General features: G+C 54.3%; 1 protein-coding gene across 1 annotated transcript; it reads left to right on the forward strand.

Annotated features, from left to right (window-relative positions):
* The first annotated feature begins 5,479 nt into the window (after positions 1 to 5,479).
* DMAP1 (DNA methyltransferase 1 associated protein 1) lies at positions 5,480 to 17,854 on the forward strand. Its single transcript, XM_061580067.1, has 12 exons — positions 5,480 to 5,660; positions 9,180 to 9,285; positions 9,789 to 9,880; positions 10,471 to 10,666; positions 11,065 to 11,223; positions 13,492 to 13,662; positions 14,876 to 14,993; positions 15,186 to 15,259; positions 15,996 to 16,067; positions 16,690 to 16,762; positions 17,470 to 17,743; positions 17,851 to 17,854. Exons 2-12 carry the CDS (start codon positions 9,184 to 9,186, stop codon positions 17,852 to 17,854), a joined length of 1,335 nt encoding a protein of 444 aa, XP_061436051.1. The 5' UTR covers positions 5,480 to 5,660; positions 9,180 to 9,183.
* Positions 17,855 to 18,620: the final 766 nt, after the last annotated feature.

Below are 18,620 nucleotides of genomic sequence, written 5' to 3' on the forward strand. Positions count from 1 at the left end.
TGCCACCACCACCGCTACCGCCACCACCACTGCCACCGGGGAGAGAGAGAAAGTAAACACTCTTAAAGAAAATAACAACAACGGGACTACCACCGTTATCACTACCACTATCACTACCCCCTACCACTATCACTACCCCTACCACTATAACTACCACTACCTCTACCACTACCTCTACCACTATCACTATTACCACCCCTACCCCTACCACTATTACCACCCCTACCACTATAGCTACCACTATCACTACCCCTACCACTATTACCACCCATATCACTACCCCTACCACCACCACCACCAGTGCTGGGGTAGAACGTGGGGGACACCCTCACTGGAGCCCCCCCCCCCCCCCCAGTGCCGGATGAAGCGAGTGCAGGACCTGTAGCATTTGTTGTTATAAAGGGGCCCTCAATGAAAAAAACACAAAAAATCTAAACACGCAAATGTTTTACTTGCCCAGTAAAGTAATTGTATGTTTTCATTTGCTACACAGCCAGATAATGACAGATCGCTACCCTTAAACACCCGGTCGGTCGTAAAAGTTGAAGGCGGTATAGTACTATAGTAATAGAGCAAGTGCAGAATCACTGAACCGGAATTGATAGCTTTAAAGCATTTAGCGCTGGGCCCTTGAAAGTGCGTGTGTAGCTACTACATATGTAACTACTACACATGTAGTAGTAGCTGCACATGTAGTAACTACTACTACACGTAGTAGCTACTACACGTGTAGTAGCTACTACTTATGTAGTAGCTACTACTTATGTAGTAGGAGCTGCACATGTAGTAGTAGCTGCTACACCATGTGTAGCTACTACTTATGTAGTAGCTACACATGTTGTAGTAGCTGCACATGTAGTAGTAGCTACTACACATGTAGTAGTAGCTGCACGTGTAGTAGTAGCTACTACACGTGTAGCTACTACTTATGTAGTAGCTACACATGTTGTAGTAGCTGCACATGTAGTAGTAGCTACTACACGTGTAGTAGCTACTACACGTGTAGTAGCTACTACACATGTAGTAGTAGCTGCACGTGTAGTAGTAGCTACTACACGTGTAGCTACTACTTATGTAGTAGCTACACATGTTGTAGTAGCTGCACATGTAGTAGTAGCTACTACACGCGTAGTAGCTACTACTTATGTAGTAGCTGCTACACGTGTAGTAGGAGCTGCACATGTAGTAGTAGCTACTACTTATGTAGTAGCTACTACACATGTAGTAGTAGCTACTACACGTGTAGCTACTACTACATATGTAGTAGCTACACATGTTGTAGTAACTGCACATCTAGTAGTAGCTACTACACGTGTAGCTACTACACATGTAGTAGCTACACATGTTGTAGTAGCTGCACATCTAGTAGTAGCTACTACACGTGTAGCTACTACACATGTAGTAGCTACACATGTTGTAGTAGCTGCACATCTAGTAGTAGCTACTACATGTGTAGCTACTACTACACGTGTAGTAGTGTAGTAGCTACTACACGTGTAGTAGTAGCTACACATGTAGTAGCTACTACTACACGTGTAGTAGTGTAGTAGCTACTACACGTGTAGTAGCTACTACTTATGTATACTACTTATGTAGTAGCTGCACATGTAGTAGTAGCTACTACATGTGTAGCTACTACTACACGTGTAGCTACTACACACGCGTGCTCCTGGGATAATAAGACATTGCCTACCCACACTGTTCAAGTTAAAGTGTCGGAGGTTATAGCCTCGGATGGGTGCGATGTACATAGAGCGTCTGCAATGATTTTATTGTGTCCGCTTGTACATATTTTTTGGATGAACACTTGATTTATTAAATAAAGTATTCACTATATACAATGACACTTTTGGAGTCGGTGTAAGTCTATGGGTCCCTTAAATGCATGGTGTATCTTGTAAGTCTGTGGGTCTCTGTGCATATATGTGTAACGGGTTCCGGAGACACTTGTAGAGGTAACTTCTTTATTACAATACAACACTCCAACAGTACTCCAACAGTCCAACACTCCAACTCTCCAACACTCCTGATACTCTGTTACAGCCTAGGTACACAGCCTAGGTACACAGCCTAGATACACTCCTCTGGCTACGCTCTGGAACTCGCCCTCACAAGGTCGTAGAGTCGGGAGTTCCAGAGTCCCACCACTGGCCCTCACAGCGTCCCAGGGTCCTCACATGGCTGGTCTTGGGTCTTGGGTCTTGAGCTACAACTGGCCATGATCGTCCAGGGAGCTCCCCTTTTATGCCTAGTCCCCAACGAGGGGTGGGGCCGTGTGCGCCCCCAGATATCCCACAGAGCACACACAGCCCCCCCCCCCCTTTGGCGGTGCCAAGGGGATTAAGCGCCTGGGAACTCAACGCCTGACGCCAAGAGGCTTAAGCGTCTGACCCGCCTGGGAACTCACGCCTGGTGCCAAGAGGCTTAAGCGTCTGACCCACCCAGGGTCCCAGAGCCCCCAGCAGCCCCTCCCTTCTTATGTCACTACATATGTGTAAGTCTATAGACCACTGAGTCTATGGGTGGCTGTGTGATGAGTCTATGGGTGGCTGTGTATGTCTATGGCTCTACAGTGTAGATCTATGGGTCCCAATGTTAGTCAGTGGGTCTCAATGTGAGTCTGTGGGTCTCAATGCGAGTCTGTGGGTCTCTATGTGAGTCTGTGGGTCTCTATGTGAGTCTGTGGGTCTCTATGTGAGTCTGTGGGTCTCTATGTGAGTCTGTGGGTCTCTATGTGAGTCTGTGGGTCTCTATGCGAGTCTGTGGGTCTCTATGTGAGTCTATGGGTCTCTATGTGAGTCAATTGGTCTCTATGTGAGTCTGTGGGTCTCTATGTGAGTCTGTGGGTCTCTATGCAAGTATGTGGGTCTCTATGCGAGTCTGTGGGTCTCTATGTGAGTCTGTGGGTCTCTATGTGAGTCTGTGGGTCTCTATGCGAGTCTGTGGGTCTCTATGTGAGTCTGTGGGTCTCTATGTGAGTCTGTGGGTCTCTATGCGAGTATGTGGGTCTCTATGCGAGTATGTGGGTCTCTATGCGAGTCTGTGGGTCTCTATGTGAGTCTGTGGGTCTCTATGTGAGTCTGTGGGTCTCTATGTGAGTCTGTGGGTCTCTATGCGAGTATGTGGGTCTCTATGTGAGTCTGTGGGTCTCTATGCGAGTAGATGGGTCTCTATGTGAGTTTGTGGGTCTCTATGCGAGTCTGTGGGTCTCTATGTGAGTCTGTGGGTCTCTATGCGAGTCTGTGGGTCTCTATGTGAGTCTGTGGGTCTCTATGTGAGTCTGTGGGTCTCTATGCGAGTCTGTGGGTCTCTATGCGAGTCTGTGGGTCTCTATGTGAGTCTATGGGTCTCTGTGTGAGTGTGTGGGTCTCTATGTGAGTCTGTGGGTCTCTATGCAAGTATGTGGGTCTCTATGTGAGTTTGTGGGTCTCTATGCGAGTCTGTGGGTCTCTATGCGAGTCTGTGGGTCTCTATGTGAGTCTGTGTGTCTCTATGTGAGTCTGTGGGTCTCTATGTGAGTCTGTGGGTCTCTATGTGAGTCTGTGGGTCTCTATGCGAGTCTGTGGGTCTCTATGTGAGTCTGTGGGTCTCTATGTGAGTCTGTGGGTCTCTATGCGAGTCTGTGGGTCTCTATGCGAGTCTGTGGGTCTCTATGTGAGTCTGTGGGTCTCTATGCAAGTATGTGGGTCTCTATGCAAGTATGTGGGTCTCTATGCGAGTCTGTGGGTCTCTATGTGAGTCTGTGGGTCTCTATGTGAGTCTGTGGGTCTCTATGCAAGTATGTGGGTCTCTATGCGAGTCTGTGGGTCTCTATGTGAGTCTGTGGGTCTCTATGCGAGTCTGTGGGTCTCTATGCAAGTATGTGGGTCTCTATGTGAGTCTGTGGGTCTCTATGTGAGTCTGTGGGTCTCTATGCGAGTCTGTGGGTCTCTATGTGAGTCTATGGGTCTCCATTTATATAAAAAAAAAATATGTTTTTTAATTTAATTTCTACCTCCGTGACTTTACCGAAAGAACCAAAGAGTATTCTAGTGACATTATTACCAAAGTCACTGCATCATCATCATTATCAAAGCGTGTTTGTGTTGGCGTGTACACTACAATTACCGTGTGAGTGTGGTTGATGCAGACTGAATATTCATTGCAAAAAGGTTTCTGTTTGGAGTTGTAACATCTTAACTCCGGATTGCAGGGATTCATATTCTTGGTTCTTTCTACGTGACTTTACCGAAATAACCAAGAATATGAATATTAACTCCTGTTTTAATGCCAGAAAGGGTAACACCGATTACACTGGTCAACAAAAAAAATAAAAACATTTCTGGCCTGGACTTTTGCAGCTGTTCTAGACTAATTTCAGGGTGCCGATTCCAAATCTGATCTCAGATTTGCTCTATCACATCTCATTTTTAAATCCTTTATATTAAGTTCGCTTGCTTGCTTGCAAGCAAGCGAACTTAATATTAATACTATTAATACTAATATTAATACTGCAGACAATCATCTGACCCATAGGTGGCAGCCATCTCAAGCCAGAGGACGAGATGACTCTAGCCGCCACGCATATAAAGGATTTAGAGTGAAAAACTTTGTTTTTACGGGTTATACTTATTATGCTATCGGCATACCCCATTTTCATTGATTTTACCCGAAATTAACTCCGTCACTTATGATTGCAAGTTGTTGCGAGTCAGTGACTGCTTTAGCGTTAAAATATGGTGCTGTATTTTTAGGATAGTGTGTTTATAATATAATTTTATGGAGATATCCACATTTATGTAATATTTTTCTTCTGCAGTTTTTATTGAAAATGCAATATTTGATATCTCAAAACCTGATGTGATAGACAAAAACTGATGCCAGATTTGGAATCAGCACTCCAAAATTACATTTAAACCGGTGTTATTATTCATCGTTTGTGTACCATTTTGTGTTTAGCTAATCTTATTTATTATTTATTTACTATTTTTTGTGCACCTAATCTTATTTATTATTTATTTTCTATTTTACTTGCCAAGCAAATCTTTTATTATTATTTATTTACTCTTTTATTCGATGACCTATTCTTATTTATTTAGTTTTTTACTTGTCTCGCTATTCTTATTTACCATTAGTTTACTCTTTTATTTATTTATTTCTCTATTCTTATTCATCATTTGTTTACCCGTTTGTTTGTTTAGCTGTTCTTATATAAATTGTTGACACTTTCCTATGCTCTACTTTTGCACTCCTATCATGTGTTTGTAACTGTTGTTGTCACGTTCTGACCCCCCCCCCCCCTATCTATAAAACAAACACAAGCGCTTCACAGCTCATCGGATTCCCCTCTCTGTCTCTTTAATTAATTATTTACACACCACAAGACGCCTGACGTCACGGACTCGCCCCACCCCCCCCATAGCTAATCCGCGCTAACAAATGTAACGGCGCCTCGCTCGCGCGCATGCGCAGTACGTGCAAACACCCGTCCGCACGCCCGTTGCCGATCCGCGCTACGAATTCCAAAGCGGCTTCTCCCTCCGTTCTGTTTCCCGCCACAGGCTATTTTTTGTTGTTGTTTAGCGATTTGTTTGTTGTTGTTTGTGGATTTGTTGTTGTTGTTGTTTGTCGATTTTGTTGTTGTTGTGTGGCGATTATCGCTGCGGAAGACGACGTCTGAGGTAAAACGCGACGTCGCCCTCCCCTCAGAGAACACGAGCGCAGGTCGCGTCGTCGCGAACTCCTCTGGCGAGAGAGAGGAGAGTCGTCTGTGTGTCTGTGTGTGTGTGTCTGTGTGTGTGTGTGTGTCTGTGTGTGTGTCTGTATGTGTGTGTGTGTGTGTGTGTCTGTGTGTGTGTGTGTGTCTGTGTGTGTGTGTCTGTGTGTGTCTGTGTGTGTGTGTGTCTGTGTGTGTGTGTCTGTGTGTGTGTGTCTGTCTGTGTGTGTATGTCTGCGTGTGTGTGTTTGTGTGTCTGTGTGTGTGTCTGTGTGTCTGTGTGTGTGTGTCTGTGTGTGTGTGTGTGTCTGTGTGTGTGTCTGTATGTGTGTGTGTGTCTCTGTGTGTGAGTGTGTGTGTGTCTGTGTGTGTGTCTGTGTGTGTCTGTGTGTGTGTCTGTCTGTGTGTGTGTCTGTGTGTGTGTGTCTGTGTGTGTGTCTGTGTGTGTGTGTCTGTGTGTGTGTCTGTGTGTGTCTGTGTGTGTGTCTGTCTGTGTGTGTGTGTCTGTGTGTGTGTCTGTGTGTGTGTGTCTGTGTGTGTGTCTGTGTGTGTCTGTGTGTGTGTCTGTCTGTGTGTGTGTGTCTGTGTGTGTGTCTGTGTGTGTGTGTCTGTGTGTGTGTCTGTGTGTGTGTGTCTGTGTGTGTGTCTGTGTGTGTGTCTTGTGTGTGTGTGTCTGTGTGTCTGTCTGTGTGTGTGTGTCTGTGTGTGTGTCTGTGTGTGTGTGTCTGTGTGTGTGTGTGTGTCTGTGTGTGTGTCTGTATGTGTGTGTGTGTGTCTCTGTGTGTGAGTGTGTGTGTGTCTGTGTGTGTGTCTGTGTGTGAGTGTGTGTGTCTGTGTGTGTGTCTGTGTGTGTGTGTCTGTGTGTGTGTCTGTATGTGTGTGTGTGTGTCTCTGTGTGTGAGTGTGTGTGTGTCTGTGTGTGTGTCTGTGTGTCTGTGTGTGTCTGTGTGTGTGTCTGTGTGTGTGTCTGTGTGTGTGTGTCTGTGTGTGTGACTGTGTGTCTGTGTGTGTCTCTGTGTGTGTGTCTCTGTGTGTGTGTGTGTCTGTGTGAGTGTCTGTGTGTGTGACTGTGTGTCTGTGTGTGTGTGTCTGTGTGAGTGTCTGTGTGTGTGACTGTGTGTCTGTGTGTGTCTCTGTGTGTGTGTCTCTGTGTGTGTGTCTGTGTGTGTGTCTGTGTGAGTGTCTGTGTGCGTGACTGTGTGTTTGTGTGTGTGTGTCTGTGTGTGTCTCTGTGTGTGTGTCTCTGTGTGTGTGTGTGTGTGTCTGTGTGAGTGTCTGTGTGTGTGACTGTGTGTCTGTGTGTGTGTGTCTGTGTGTGTCTCTGTGTGTGTGTCTGTGTGAGTGTCTTTGTGTGTGTGTGTGAGTGAGTGTCTGTGTGTGTGAGTGTGTGTGTGTCTGTGTGTGTGTCTGTGTGTGTGTGAGTGTGTGTGTCTGTGTGTGTCTTTGTGTGTGTGTGTCTGTGTGTGTGTCTGTCTGTGGGGAGCGGTAGTGTAGCGGTTAGCGCGCTGCGCTATGAACCTGGCGACCCGGGTTCGATTCCCGCTCACGGCCAACACCAGTGACGATTATCTGAACCGGTCCTGGGCCTCCCCTAGGTCGACTCAGCCTTAAATGAGTACCTGGTGCGGTGTGTAAACATCGCCACTAGGGAGACAAAGGCGGTCGGGCGTGGTGCTGGCCACCCAGCCCCTCGTGTACCGTTCCGGCCTTCATTGGTGCTCGCTAACAACACTTGCCCCTACAGTCTGTTAAGGCTATACGGGGGATCTTTATCTTTGTGTCTGTCTGTGTGTGTGTTTGTGTATGTGTGTGTGTCTGTGTGTGTCTGTCTGTGTCTTTGTGTGTCTGTGTGTGTGAGTGTCTGTGTGTGTGAGTGTCTGTGTGTTTGTGTGTCTGTGTGTGAGTGTCTTTGTGTGAGTGTGTGTGTCTGTGTGTGAGTGTCTGTGTGTGAGTGTCTGTGTGTGTGTCTGTGTCTCTGTGTGTGTGTGTCTGTGTGTGTCTGTCTCTGTGTGTCTTTGTGTGTGTGTGTGTGTCTGTGTGTGTGTGTCTGTCTCTGTGTGTCTTTGTGTGTGTGTGTGTGTCTGTGTGTGGGTGTCTGTGTCTTTGTGTGTCTGTGTCTTTGTGTGAGTGTGTCTGTGAGTGTGTGTGTCTGTGTGTGAGTATGTCTGTGTGTGTCTGTGAGTGTGTGTGAGTGAGTGTGTGTCTGTGAGTGTGTGTGAGTGAGTGTGTGTCTGTGTGTGTGTGAGTGTGTGTGTGAGTGTCTGTGTGTGTGTGTCTGTGTGTGTGTGTGTGTCTTTGTGTGTATGTGTGTGTGTGAGTGTCTTTGTGTGTGTATGTGTGTGTGTCTGGTGTGTGTGTGGGGAGTGGTGGGTGTAGTGGTTAGCGCTACGCTGCGCTACAAACCCGGCGACCCGGGTTCGATTCCCGCTCACGGCCAACATCATTGACGATTGGGCCTCCCCTAGGTAGACTCAGCCTCAAATGAGCAACCTGGTGCTGCGTGTAAACATCGCCACTGGGGAGACAAAGGCGGCCGGGCGTGGTGCTGGCCACCCACCCCCTCGTGTGCCACAGTGCCGGTAGCCTTCATAGGTGCTCGCTAACAGCACTTGCCCCTACAGTCTGTTACAGGCTACACGGGGGACCTTTGTCTTTGTGTCTTTGTAATGGCCGCGCCCATGTGCGGCCTTGCCTAGGCTCTCGTTCTCCGCGTTAATCGCCGCTGGCTAAAGTCGCCCCCCTCCTCCACCCTCCACCCTGCACACGACCATACTTCACCACTCTGGTCACGCGTGTCGTGTTGTTGTTGTTTGTTGAAATATTTACAAATTTGGTGTGGCATAGACGCACTGTACAGTGCAGCAACAAGGGGGTTGTGGGTCTCTCATGCACTGCACCTCTGCTGCTTACCACTGCCACCACCACGCAGCCTATAGCAGCTGGTATTTATGGATGGAAATCGACGATCCTAGTCATGATCCAGGATCAGCAGCTGCGGCTGTGCGCGCAATGCGGGCTGCACAACCCCGCTAACGCAGTTGTGGTTGTTGTTGTTGCCGTGGTTGTAATAGTTGTGGTTGTGGCTATAGTTGTGGTTAGAGTTGTTGAGATTGTAATAGTTGTGGCTATAGTTGTGGTTATAGTTGTTGAGATTGTAATAGTTGTGGCTATAGTTGTGGTTGTAGTTGTTGAGATTATAATAGTTGTGGCTGTAGCTGTGGTTGTAGCTGTAGTTGTGGTTATAGTTGTGGTCATAGTTTTGGTTGTGGTTATAGTTGTGGTTATAGTTGTGGCTGTGGTTATAGTTGTGGTTATAGTTGTGGCTATAGTTGTGGTTATAGTTGTGGCTATAGTTGTGGTTATAGTTGTGGCTGTGGTTTTGAGTGTGTGGCTGTTGCCGTGTTGTAGTCGCCGGCGGTTGTTGACGCAGTTGTGGTGATGGTGGTTGTGGTGATGGTGGTTGTGGTTGTTGTTGTGGTCTCAGCACCATGGGCACCGGTGCCGATGTGCGTGACATCTTGGAGCTTTCGGCGGACGGGGAGATGGTGGCACCCATCAGCAAACGCGACCTCCTGCTGCAGACCGACAAGGTGCCAGCAGCCATTCTTCACCACCTCAACCACCTCAACCACTCACCACCACCTCAACCACTCACCACCACCCATACTTCACCACCTCAACCACTCACCACCACCCATACTTCACCACCTCAACCACTCACCACCACCTCAACCACTCACCACCACCCATACTTCACCACCTCAACCACCTCAACCACTCACCACCACCCCTACTTCACCACCTCAACCACTCACCACCACCCGTACATCACCACCTCAACCACCTCGCGCGTGTCTGTGCGTGTGTCTGTGCGCGTGTCTGTGTGTCTGCGTGCGTGTCTGTGTGTCTGTGCGCGTGTCTGCGTGTCTGTGTGCCTGTGCGTGTGTCTGTGCGCGTGTCTGTGTGTCTGTGCGCGTGTCTGTGTGTCTGTGCGCGTGTCTCTGTGTCTGTGCGCGTGTCTGCATGCCTGTGTGTCTGTGCGTGTGTCTGTGTGTCTGTGTGCGTGTCTGCGTGTCTGTGTTTGGGTTTTTAGAAAAAGTCAAAGAAGCTGGCAGAGACTCCGACGTTCAAGCGTCCGGAGGGGATGCACCGAGAGGTCTACGCCCTGCTCTACTCGGACAACAAGTGAGACACGACGCATGCCCGTGCGTGTCCCACCGTGTCTCACCGTGTCTCAGTGTGTCTCAGTGTGTCTCACCACATCCCACCGTGTCTCACCACATTGTACCGTGTCTCACGTCTCATTGTGTCACACCTCGTCCCACCGTGTCTCTCTCCCCGCGTCCCACCCACACCATGTCTCTCTCCCCGCGTCTCTCTCCCCGCGTCTCACCCCCCGTGTCTCTCTCCCGGCGTCTCACCCCCCGTGTCTCTCTCCCGGCGTCTCACCCCCCGTGTCTCTCTCCCTGCGTCTCACCCCCCGTGTCTCTCTCCCGGCGTCTCACCCCCCGTGTCTCTCTCCCGGCGTCTCACCCCCCGTGTCTCTCTCCCGGCGTCTCACCCCCCGTGTCTCTCTCCCGGCGTCTCACCCCCCGTGTCTCTCTCCCTGCGTCTCACCCCCCGTGTCTCTCTCCCGGCGTCTCACCCCCCGTGTCTCTCTCCCCGCGCATCGTCTCAGGGACGCCCCGCCGGTGCTGCCCAGCGACACGTCTCACCGTGTCTCACCGTGTCTCACCGTGTCTCACCGTGTCACCACGTCCCACCCACCGTCTCAGGGACGCCCCGCCGGTGCTGCCCAGCGACTCGTCCCAGGGCTACCGCACGGTGAAGGCGCGCCTCGGGTGCCGCGTGGTGCGGGCGTGGCGCTGGACCCCCTTCACCCACCCGGCGCGCACCGACGGCGCCGTCTTCCACCACTGGCGGCGCGCCACCGACCAGCCCAGCGAGTATCCCTTCGCTCGCTTCAACAAGGCACGCACACGACAACAACAACAACATGAACAACAACAACATGAACAACAACAAGTGGCGGTGTGACGTCACCGCTAAGTGGCGGTGACGTCACCACGCCGCTTGTGCCAGGCCTCGTGCCGTGGGTCGATTGACCGAGATGAGTGGCCGATGCACCAGCTGTGCCCCCCACTGTGCCAGACTAGGTGCTCGAGGTCACGGGACAGACCCAGGTGGTGTGCCGCTGCTGCTGCTACTGCTGGTGCTGCTGCTGCTGTTGCTGATGATGATGCTGCTGCTGCTGCTGCTGATGATGCTGCTGCTGCTGCTGCTGATGCTGATGATGCTGCCGCTGCTGCTGCCGCTGCTGCTGCCGCTGCCGATGCCGCCGCTTGATGTTGTCGTCGTTGCCGGCGCAGAGCGTGCAGGTGCCCGTGTTCACGGAGCAGGAGTACGCGTCGCACCTGCAGCACGACGACTGGAGCCGCGCCGAGACTGACCACCTGCTCGACCTCTGCCAGCGGTTCGACCTGCGCTGGGTGGTCATGCACGACCGCTACGACTGCAACACCTACAAGGTGCGTACATGTTGACTACCTCGCCTGGTACGCAGGAGGTCGTGGGTTCAATTCCAACCCTGACGCCTGCTGCTGCTGTATATTTGGAGTTTGTGTGTGTGTCTCTTTCATCATCATCACGGTGGCTAGGAGATGTTAACTACCTCGCCTGGTATGCAGGAGGTCGTGGGTTCAATCCCGACCCTGACGATGCCTGCTGCTGTATATTTGGAGTCTGTGTCTCTCTCATCATCATCATCACGGTGGCTAGGAGACGTTGACTACCTCGCCTGGTATGCAGGAGGTCGTGGGTTCAATCCCGACCCTGACGATGCCTGCTGCTGCTGTATATTTGGAGTCTGTGTCTCTCTCATCATCATCATCACGGTGGCTAGGAGACGTTGACTACCTCGCCTGGTACGCAGGAGGTCGTGGGTTCAATTCCAACCCTGACGACGCCTGCTGCTGTATATTTGGAGTCTGTGTCTCTCTCATCATCATCATCACGGTGGCTAGGAGATGTTGACTACCTCGCCTGGTATGCAGGAGGTCGTGGGTTCGATCCCGACCCTGACGACGCCTGCTGCTGCTGTGTATTTGAAGTTTGCGTGTCTCTCATCATCATCATCACGGTATCTAGGAGATGTTAACTTCCTCGCCTGGTATACAAGAGGTCGTGGGTTTGATCCCGACCCTGACGATCCCTGCTGTGTATTTGGAGTTGCTCCATCTCTCTCCGTGTCTCTTTCTCCGTAGCGACGCTCTGTGGAGGACCTGAAGTAGCGCTACTACTCCAACTCTGTGTGTCTCCATCTCTCTCCGTGTGTCTCCGTGTGTCTCCGTCTCTCTCCGTGTGTCTCCGTGTGTCTCCATCTCTCTCCGTGTGTCTCCGTGTGTCTCCGTGTGTCTCCGTCTCTCTCCGTGTGTCTCCGTGTGTCTCCGTCTCTCTCCGTGTGTCTCCGTGTGTCTCCATCTCTCTCTGTGTGTCTCCGTGTGTCTCCGTGTGTCTCCATCTCTCTCCGTGTGTCTCCATCTCTCTCCGTGTGTCTCCGTGTGTCTCCATCTCTCTCCGTGTGTCTCCGTGTGTCTCCATCTCTCTCCGTGTGTCTCCGTGTGTCTCCATCTCTCTCCGTGTGTCTCCGTGTGTCTCCATCTCTCTCCGTGTGTCTCCATCTCTCTCCGTGTGTCTCCGTGTGTCTCCATCTCTCTCCGTGTGTCTCCATCTCTCTCCGTGTGTCTCCATCTCTCTCTGTGTGTCTCCGTGTGTCTCCGTGTGTCTCCGTGTGTCTCCGTGTGTCTCCATCTCTCTCCGTGTGTCTCCATCTCTCTCCATGTGTCTTCATCTCTCTCTGTGTGTCTCCGTGTGTCTCCGTGTGTCTCCGTGTGTCTCCATCTCTCTCTGTGTGTCTCCGTGTGTCTCCGTGTGTCTCCGTGTGTCTCCATCTCTCTCCGTGTGTCTCCATCTCTCTCCGTGTGTCTCCGTGTGTCTCCATCTCTCTCCGTGTGTCTCCATCTCTCTCCGTGTGTCTCCATCTCTCTCTGTGTGTCTCCGTGTGTCTCCGTGTGTCTCCGTGTGTCTCCATCTCTCTCCGTGTGTCTCCATCTCTCTCCGTGTGTCTCCGTGTGTCTCCATCTCTCTCTGTGTGTCTCCATCTCTCTCCGTGTGTCTCCGTGTGTCTCCATCTCTCTCCGTGTGTCTCCGTGTGTCTCCGTGTGTCTCCGTCTCTCTCCGTGTGTCTCCGTGTGTCTCCGTCTCTCTCCGTGTGTCTCCGTGTGTCTCCATCTCTCTCCGTGTGTCTCCGTGTGTCTCCGTGTGTCTCCGTGTGTCTCCATCTCTCTCCGTGTGTCTCCATCTCTCCCCCTGTGTCTCCGTGTGTCTCCGTGTGTCTCCGTGTGTCTCCGTGTGTCTCCGTGTGTCTCCGTCTCTCTCTGTGTGTCTCCGTGTGTCTCCGTGTGTCTCCGTGTGTCTCCGTGTGTCTCCATGTCTCTCTGTGTGTCTCCGTGTGTCTCCGTGTGTCTCCGTGTCTCCATCTCTCTCCGTGTGTCTCCATGTGTCTTCATCTCTCTCTGTGTGTCTCCGTGTGTCTCCGTGTGTCTCCATGTGTCTCCATCTCTCTCCGTGTGTCTCCATGTGTCTTCATCTCTCTCTGTGTGTCTCCGTGTGTCTCCGTGTGTCTCCATGTGTCTCCATCTCTCTCCGTGTGTCTCCGTGTGTCTCCGTGTCTCCATCTCTCTCTGTGTGTCTCCATGTGTCTCCATCTCTCCGTGTGGCTCCGTGTGTCTCCGTAGCGACGCTCCGTGGAGGACCTGAAGGAGCGCTACTACTCCATGACGTCGCGTCTCCTCCGTGCCCGCGCCCCGCCCGGCACGGAGCCGCGTGCCGTCCCCGCCTTCGACGCCGAACACGAGCGGCGGCGCAAGCAGCAGCTGGAGCGTCTCTTCAGCCGCACGCCGGAGCAGGTGCGGAGCTCATGGGGGGCGGGGCGGGGGGTCGGACTCCCGGTGGTTGGAGGTCGCAAACGGGTTTTGATTCCTTACCCGTACCCGTACCCGGCCGCACCAGGGTCGCAAACGGGTACCCGTACCCGGCCGGGTAGGGTACGGGTACAGGTACCCGATTGCGACCTCTGGGATGAAGCCATGTTGCAGGCGCGGGTGGGTTGATTCTAGGAACTGAATTGTGAGAAGAGACAAGACGTTGGGAAATGAGTGACAAACGGTGACTCACCAGTGACTCACGGCCTACCCGTACCCGTTTGCGACGGGTGTAGTGGCGTTACGTGACAAACACACGTCGGTTACAGCTCGCAGCCTTGGCTTACCCGCAGGGGGCTGTGGGCTTTGGATCCTGCGCTGTGATCCCTCAGAACCCCGCCCCTCGGTGAGGAATTAGTATAAAAGACGGGGAGCCAGAGAGGCATGGGGGGGCAGTGTTCGCGAGTCGAAGTCGGAAGACCCAGTTGAAGGGTCAGGATCGAACCCACGATCTCCTGCGTACCAGGCGAGGTAGTTAACATCTCCTAGCCACCGTGATGATGATGACAGAGAGACACGCAAACTCCAAATATACAGCAGCAGGCGTCAGGGTCTCCTCTGACCCGCAGCCCTTCTGAGGACCGGGTCTGTGTGGCTGGTGTTCGGGACCTGCGTCTTGGCTGGGCCAGGTCAGGTAGCCTCCCCTAGAGCCCTTAGCGGAGGACCTGGGAGCGTAGGTGGATAGGCAGGTGGGCCTAGGGGTGTCTCCCAGAGTAGTACGGGTGAAGGGGCCGTTACCCCCTTCAAGAGTTGTATACGTTGCCCCGTGTCAAGTGTTCAGTCGCACTGAATAGTGTTGCCTCTACTTCATCGTCTCTGTCGTGCGAGAACCCACCGCACGGGGAGAGAGAGACGACGCAAACTCCAAATACACAGCAGGGATCGTCAGACCCCCACGGCATTGCTGTATAGAGCCACAAGGGGGCAGCTACCCGGCTATCCTTGACGATGTCCCCCTCCCCGTACCCCCTCCCCGTACCCCCACCCCGTACCCCCTCCCCGTACCCCCTCCCCGTACCCCCGCCCCGTACCCCCTCCCCGTGCCCCCTCCCCGTACCCCCTCCCCGTACCCCCTCCCCCTACCCCCGCCCCATACCCCCTCCCCGTACCCCCGCCCCGTACCTCCTCCCCGACTCAGCTGGCGGAAGAGGAGACGCTGGTGTCGGAGCTGCGTCGCATCGAGTCTCGCAAGAAGGAGCGCGAGCGCGCCACGCAGGACCTGCACAAGCTGATGGGCGCGGCGACCAGCGCCACGGCCTCGCTGCAGCACCACCACCACCAGCAGCAGCAGCAGCAGCACCAGCAGCAGCAGCAACAGGGCCACGGGCAGCAGCACGGGGGGGCGGGTTCGGCGGCGGCGGCGTCGGGGGGACCGGGGGGCCAGGCGGGAGGGCCCCCCCCCCACCACCACCACCATCACCACCACCATCACCACCACCACCACCACCACCACCGCGCGCACGAGCGCAAGGCCAGCAAGAAGAAGGCGACGCACCGGCGGGGAGACTCGGGGGACCGGGCGGTAAGACCCGCGCACGCACACACGCATACGTACACACACGCACGCACACGTACACACACGCACGCACACGTACACACACGTACACACACACACGTACACACATGTACACACACGCGCACGTACACACACGTACACACACGCACGCACACGTACACACACGTACACACACACACGTACACACATGTACACACACGCGCACGTACACACACGTACACACACGTACACACACGCACGCACACGTACACACACGTACACACACACGTACACACACGTACACACACGTACACACACGCGCACACGCACACGTACACACACGTACACACACGCACGTACGACGACGATGACGACGATGATGACGACGACGATGATGACGGCGATGATGGGCGGTGTCTATTGGTCGGCGGGCCACGCTAAAGGCCACCAGGGACCGCCAGTGGCCCCCTGCGCGGGGCCTTGCAATGAGGAACGCTGCCGTTAGACTCTGTGGGGGACACTGGCATTCGACAGCAGTCATGGAGGGTTGTGTATTCATTACTGTGCCTCTGTGACCTCTCCGTGACCCCGCCGTGACCTCTCCGTGACCCCGCCGTGACCTGCCCGTGACCCCGCAGTGACTGCCCGTGACTCCGCCGTGACCTCGCCGTGACCCCGTGTGACTCCCCGTGACCCCGCCGTGATCCCCTGTGACTCGCCGTGACCCCGCCGTGATCCCCCGTGACCCCGTGTGACCCCGCAGGCTGTACTGGAGACAGCCGGGATCAAGTTCCCGGATGCCAAGTCAGCCGGGGTGATGCTGCGCAGTCAGAGGGTGTGTCTCTCTCTCTCGCTCTCTCGCTCTCGCTCGCTCGCTCTCTCTCGCTCGCTCTCTCACTCGCTCGCTCTCTCGCTCTCTCTCTCGCCCACTCTCTCTTACTCTCTCTCGCTCTTTTGTTTACGATCAGTGGAAACAAGAAGATGCTCGGTGTAGTCGGCACTTTGCTTCGTTCATCATTTCGTAATTTTTTTTTTTTAACTTTGCTTTATGTGAACCCCCACCTCTCGCTCACTCTCTCGCTCACTCTCTCACTCGCTCTCTGCTCACTCTCTCGCTCACTCTGTCCCTCTCTCTCTCTCGCTCACTCTCTTGGTCACTCTCTCGCTCACTCTCTCACTCTCTCGCTCACTCTCACTCTCTCTCTCCTCTCGCTCACTCTCTTGGTCACTCTCTCACTCTCTCGCTCCTCCACTCTCTCTCTCACTCTCTCTCTCACTCTCTATCGCTCCCTCTCACTCTCTCACTCTCTCTCTCACTCTCTCGCTCACTCTCTCACTCTCTCGCTCCCTCTCACTCTCTTCTCTCACTCTCTCGCATCACTCTCTCGCTCTCTCTCTCTCTCGCTCCGTGTTGTGGTGACGTGGTGGTGCGCTGCGTTCTGTTTTGTTGTGACCAGATGAAGTTGCCAAGCTCCGTTGGCCAGAAGAAAGTGAAAGCGATCGAGCAGATCCTCACCGAGCTGGGCATCGGTACGTGGCTCACCGTGGCAGCTCACCGTAGCGGCTCACCGTGACTCACCGTGACTCACTGTGGCGGCTCACCATGACTCACTGTGGCGGCTCACCGTGGCTCACCGTAGCGGCTCACCGTAGCGGCTCACCGTGACTCACCGTGACTCACTGTGGCGGCTCACCGTGGCTCACCGTGGCTCACCGTAGCGGCTCACCGTGACTCACCGTGACTCACCGTGACTCACCGTGGCGGCTCACTACTCAATACACGGCTCACGGCACGCGTCTCCCCAACCATCACGTGGTTCCGCACATCCCCCGTGTCTCCCCACCCCCCCCCCCCCCGTGTCTCCCCCCCCCCCCCGTCTCCCCACTGCACCCCCCCCGTGTCTCCCCACCCCCGTGTCTCCCCACCCCCGTGTCTCCCACCCCCCCCCCATGTCTCCACCCCCGTGTCTCCACCCCCCCCCCCCCCCCCCCCGTGTCTCTCCACACATTCCGCCGTCTCCCCACTCCACCAGTATCTCCCCACTCACCCCCCCCGTGTCTCCCCCCCCCCGTGTCTCCCCCCCCCCCGTGTCTCCCCCCCCCGTGTCTCCCCCCCCGTTCTCCCCGCCCCCCCCCCATGTCCTCCACCCCCGTGTCTCCCCCACCCCCCCGTGTCTCCCCACCCCCCCCCCCCCGTGTCCCCCCCACCCCCCCCCGTGTCCCCCCCCACCCCCCAGACCTGAGCCCGATGCCCACGGAGGAGGTGGTGCTGCTGTACAACGAGCTGCGCTCCGACCTGGTGCTGCTCTACGAGCTGAAGCAGGCGCTGGGCACCTGCGAGTACGAGCGGCACACGCTCACGCACCGCTACCACAACCTGCGCGCCATCGCGGGGGGCTCCGAGCCGCCGACGACGGCACCGGCGCCGCCGGGGGGTCGGAGGGGGCGTGCCGGCGCGGCGTCTGCCGGCGCCGCCCCCATCCTCCTCCTCCGCGTCGACCGGCGCGACCCGCGACCGCGGCGCTGCCGCCACCAACCGCCGCCGTCGTCATCCTCGTCCTCCTCCACCTCCTCCTCCTCGTCGTCCGTGTCGGTGCCGACCGCCGGCGTGCGGCCAGGTGAGGCGGTGGCGGTGGCGCTGTGGTGGTGGTGGCGCTGTGGTGGTGGTGGCACTGTGGTGGTGGTGGGTGGTGCTGCGGTGGTGGTGGCGCTGCGGTGGTGGCCGTGGTGGTGGTGGTGGTGGCGGTGGTGGTGGTGGCGTGGGGGTGGGGTGGCGCTGCGGTGAAACGGACAGAACCTTTTCTCGTTCAATGATAAAGTAAAGCAATGTGCTTGTCGTATCGCTAGCTTGTTTTACTAACGGGTGGACGCGCCTCGCACCTCCCGATTATCACGATTGGCGACGTCACTTAGCTAAAGAAGTGTACAACACAGACACGCAGACACACAAACACGCAGACACCGCAGACACGCAGACACGCAGACACGCGCGCGCTGACGTTCAGTTACTTCCCTCAGTGGTGGGGGGGGTGAGGAGGTGGGGTGAGGAGGAGGGGTGAGGAGGTGGGGTGAGGAGGTTGGGGTGAGGAGGAGGGGTGAGGGGTGAGGGAGGAGGGGTGAGGAGGTGGGGTGAGGAGGGAAAGTGCTGTGCCCCCCTTAGCTTGCGTGGAGCAGAGGTCACTGGAAGGGTTTGTGGGTAGTGCTTCTATCTCACAGGATCTCCCTTGCCAGTAATCACAATATAAGAATAGGTTTTACCTCTCTCCAGCAATCAAACATTGTGTTAAGATTTTAGAACACAAAACTGGAACCTTTTTGCAAGGAATCGTGTCTGCATCAACCACACAAGGTAGCTTGTGGTGAACATGCAAAAAAAAAACACACTCTG

The sequence above is a fragment of the Lethenteron reissneri genome, chromosome 71 (genome assembly GCF_015708825.2).
Source record: "Lethenteron reissneri isolate LAM-NWPU_2019-01 chromosome 71, ASM1570882v1, whole genome shotgun sequence".
Lineage (NCBI taxonomy): Eukaryota > Metazoa > Chordata > Hyperoartia > Petromyzontiformes > Petromyzontidae > Lethenteron > Lethenteron reissneri.

Bases quoted from the DNA above. Each gene is read 5' to 3' on its own strand.
- DMAP1 (XM_061580067.1), top strand. From the start codon at position 9,184: ATGGGCACCGGTGCCGATGTGCGTGACATCTTGGAGCTTTCGGCGGAC. The intron at 14,994-15,185 runs CCTCGCTGCAGC...ACCACCACCACC, and splicing joins CGCGGCGACCAGCGCCACGG to ACCACCGCGCGCACGAGCGC. The intron at 15,260-15,995 runs GTAAGACCCGCG...GTGACCCCGCAG, and splicing joins GAGACTCGGGGGACCGGGCG to GCTGTACTGGAGACAGCCGG.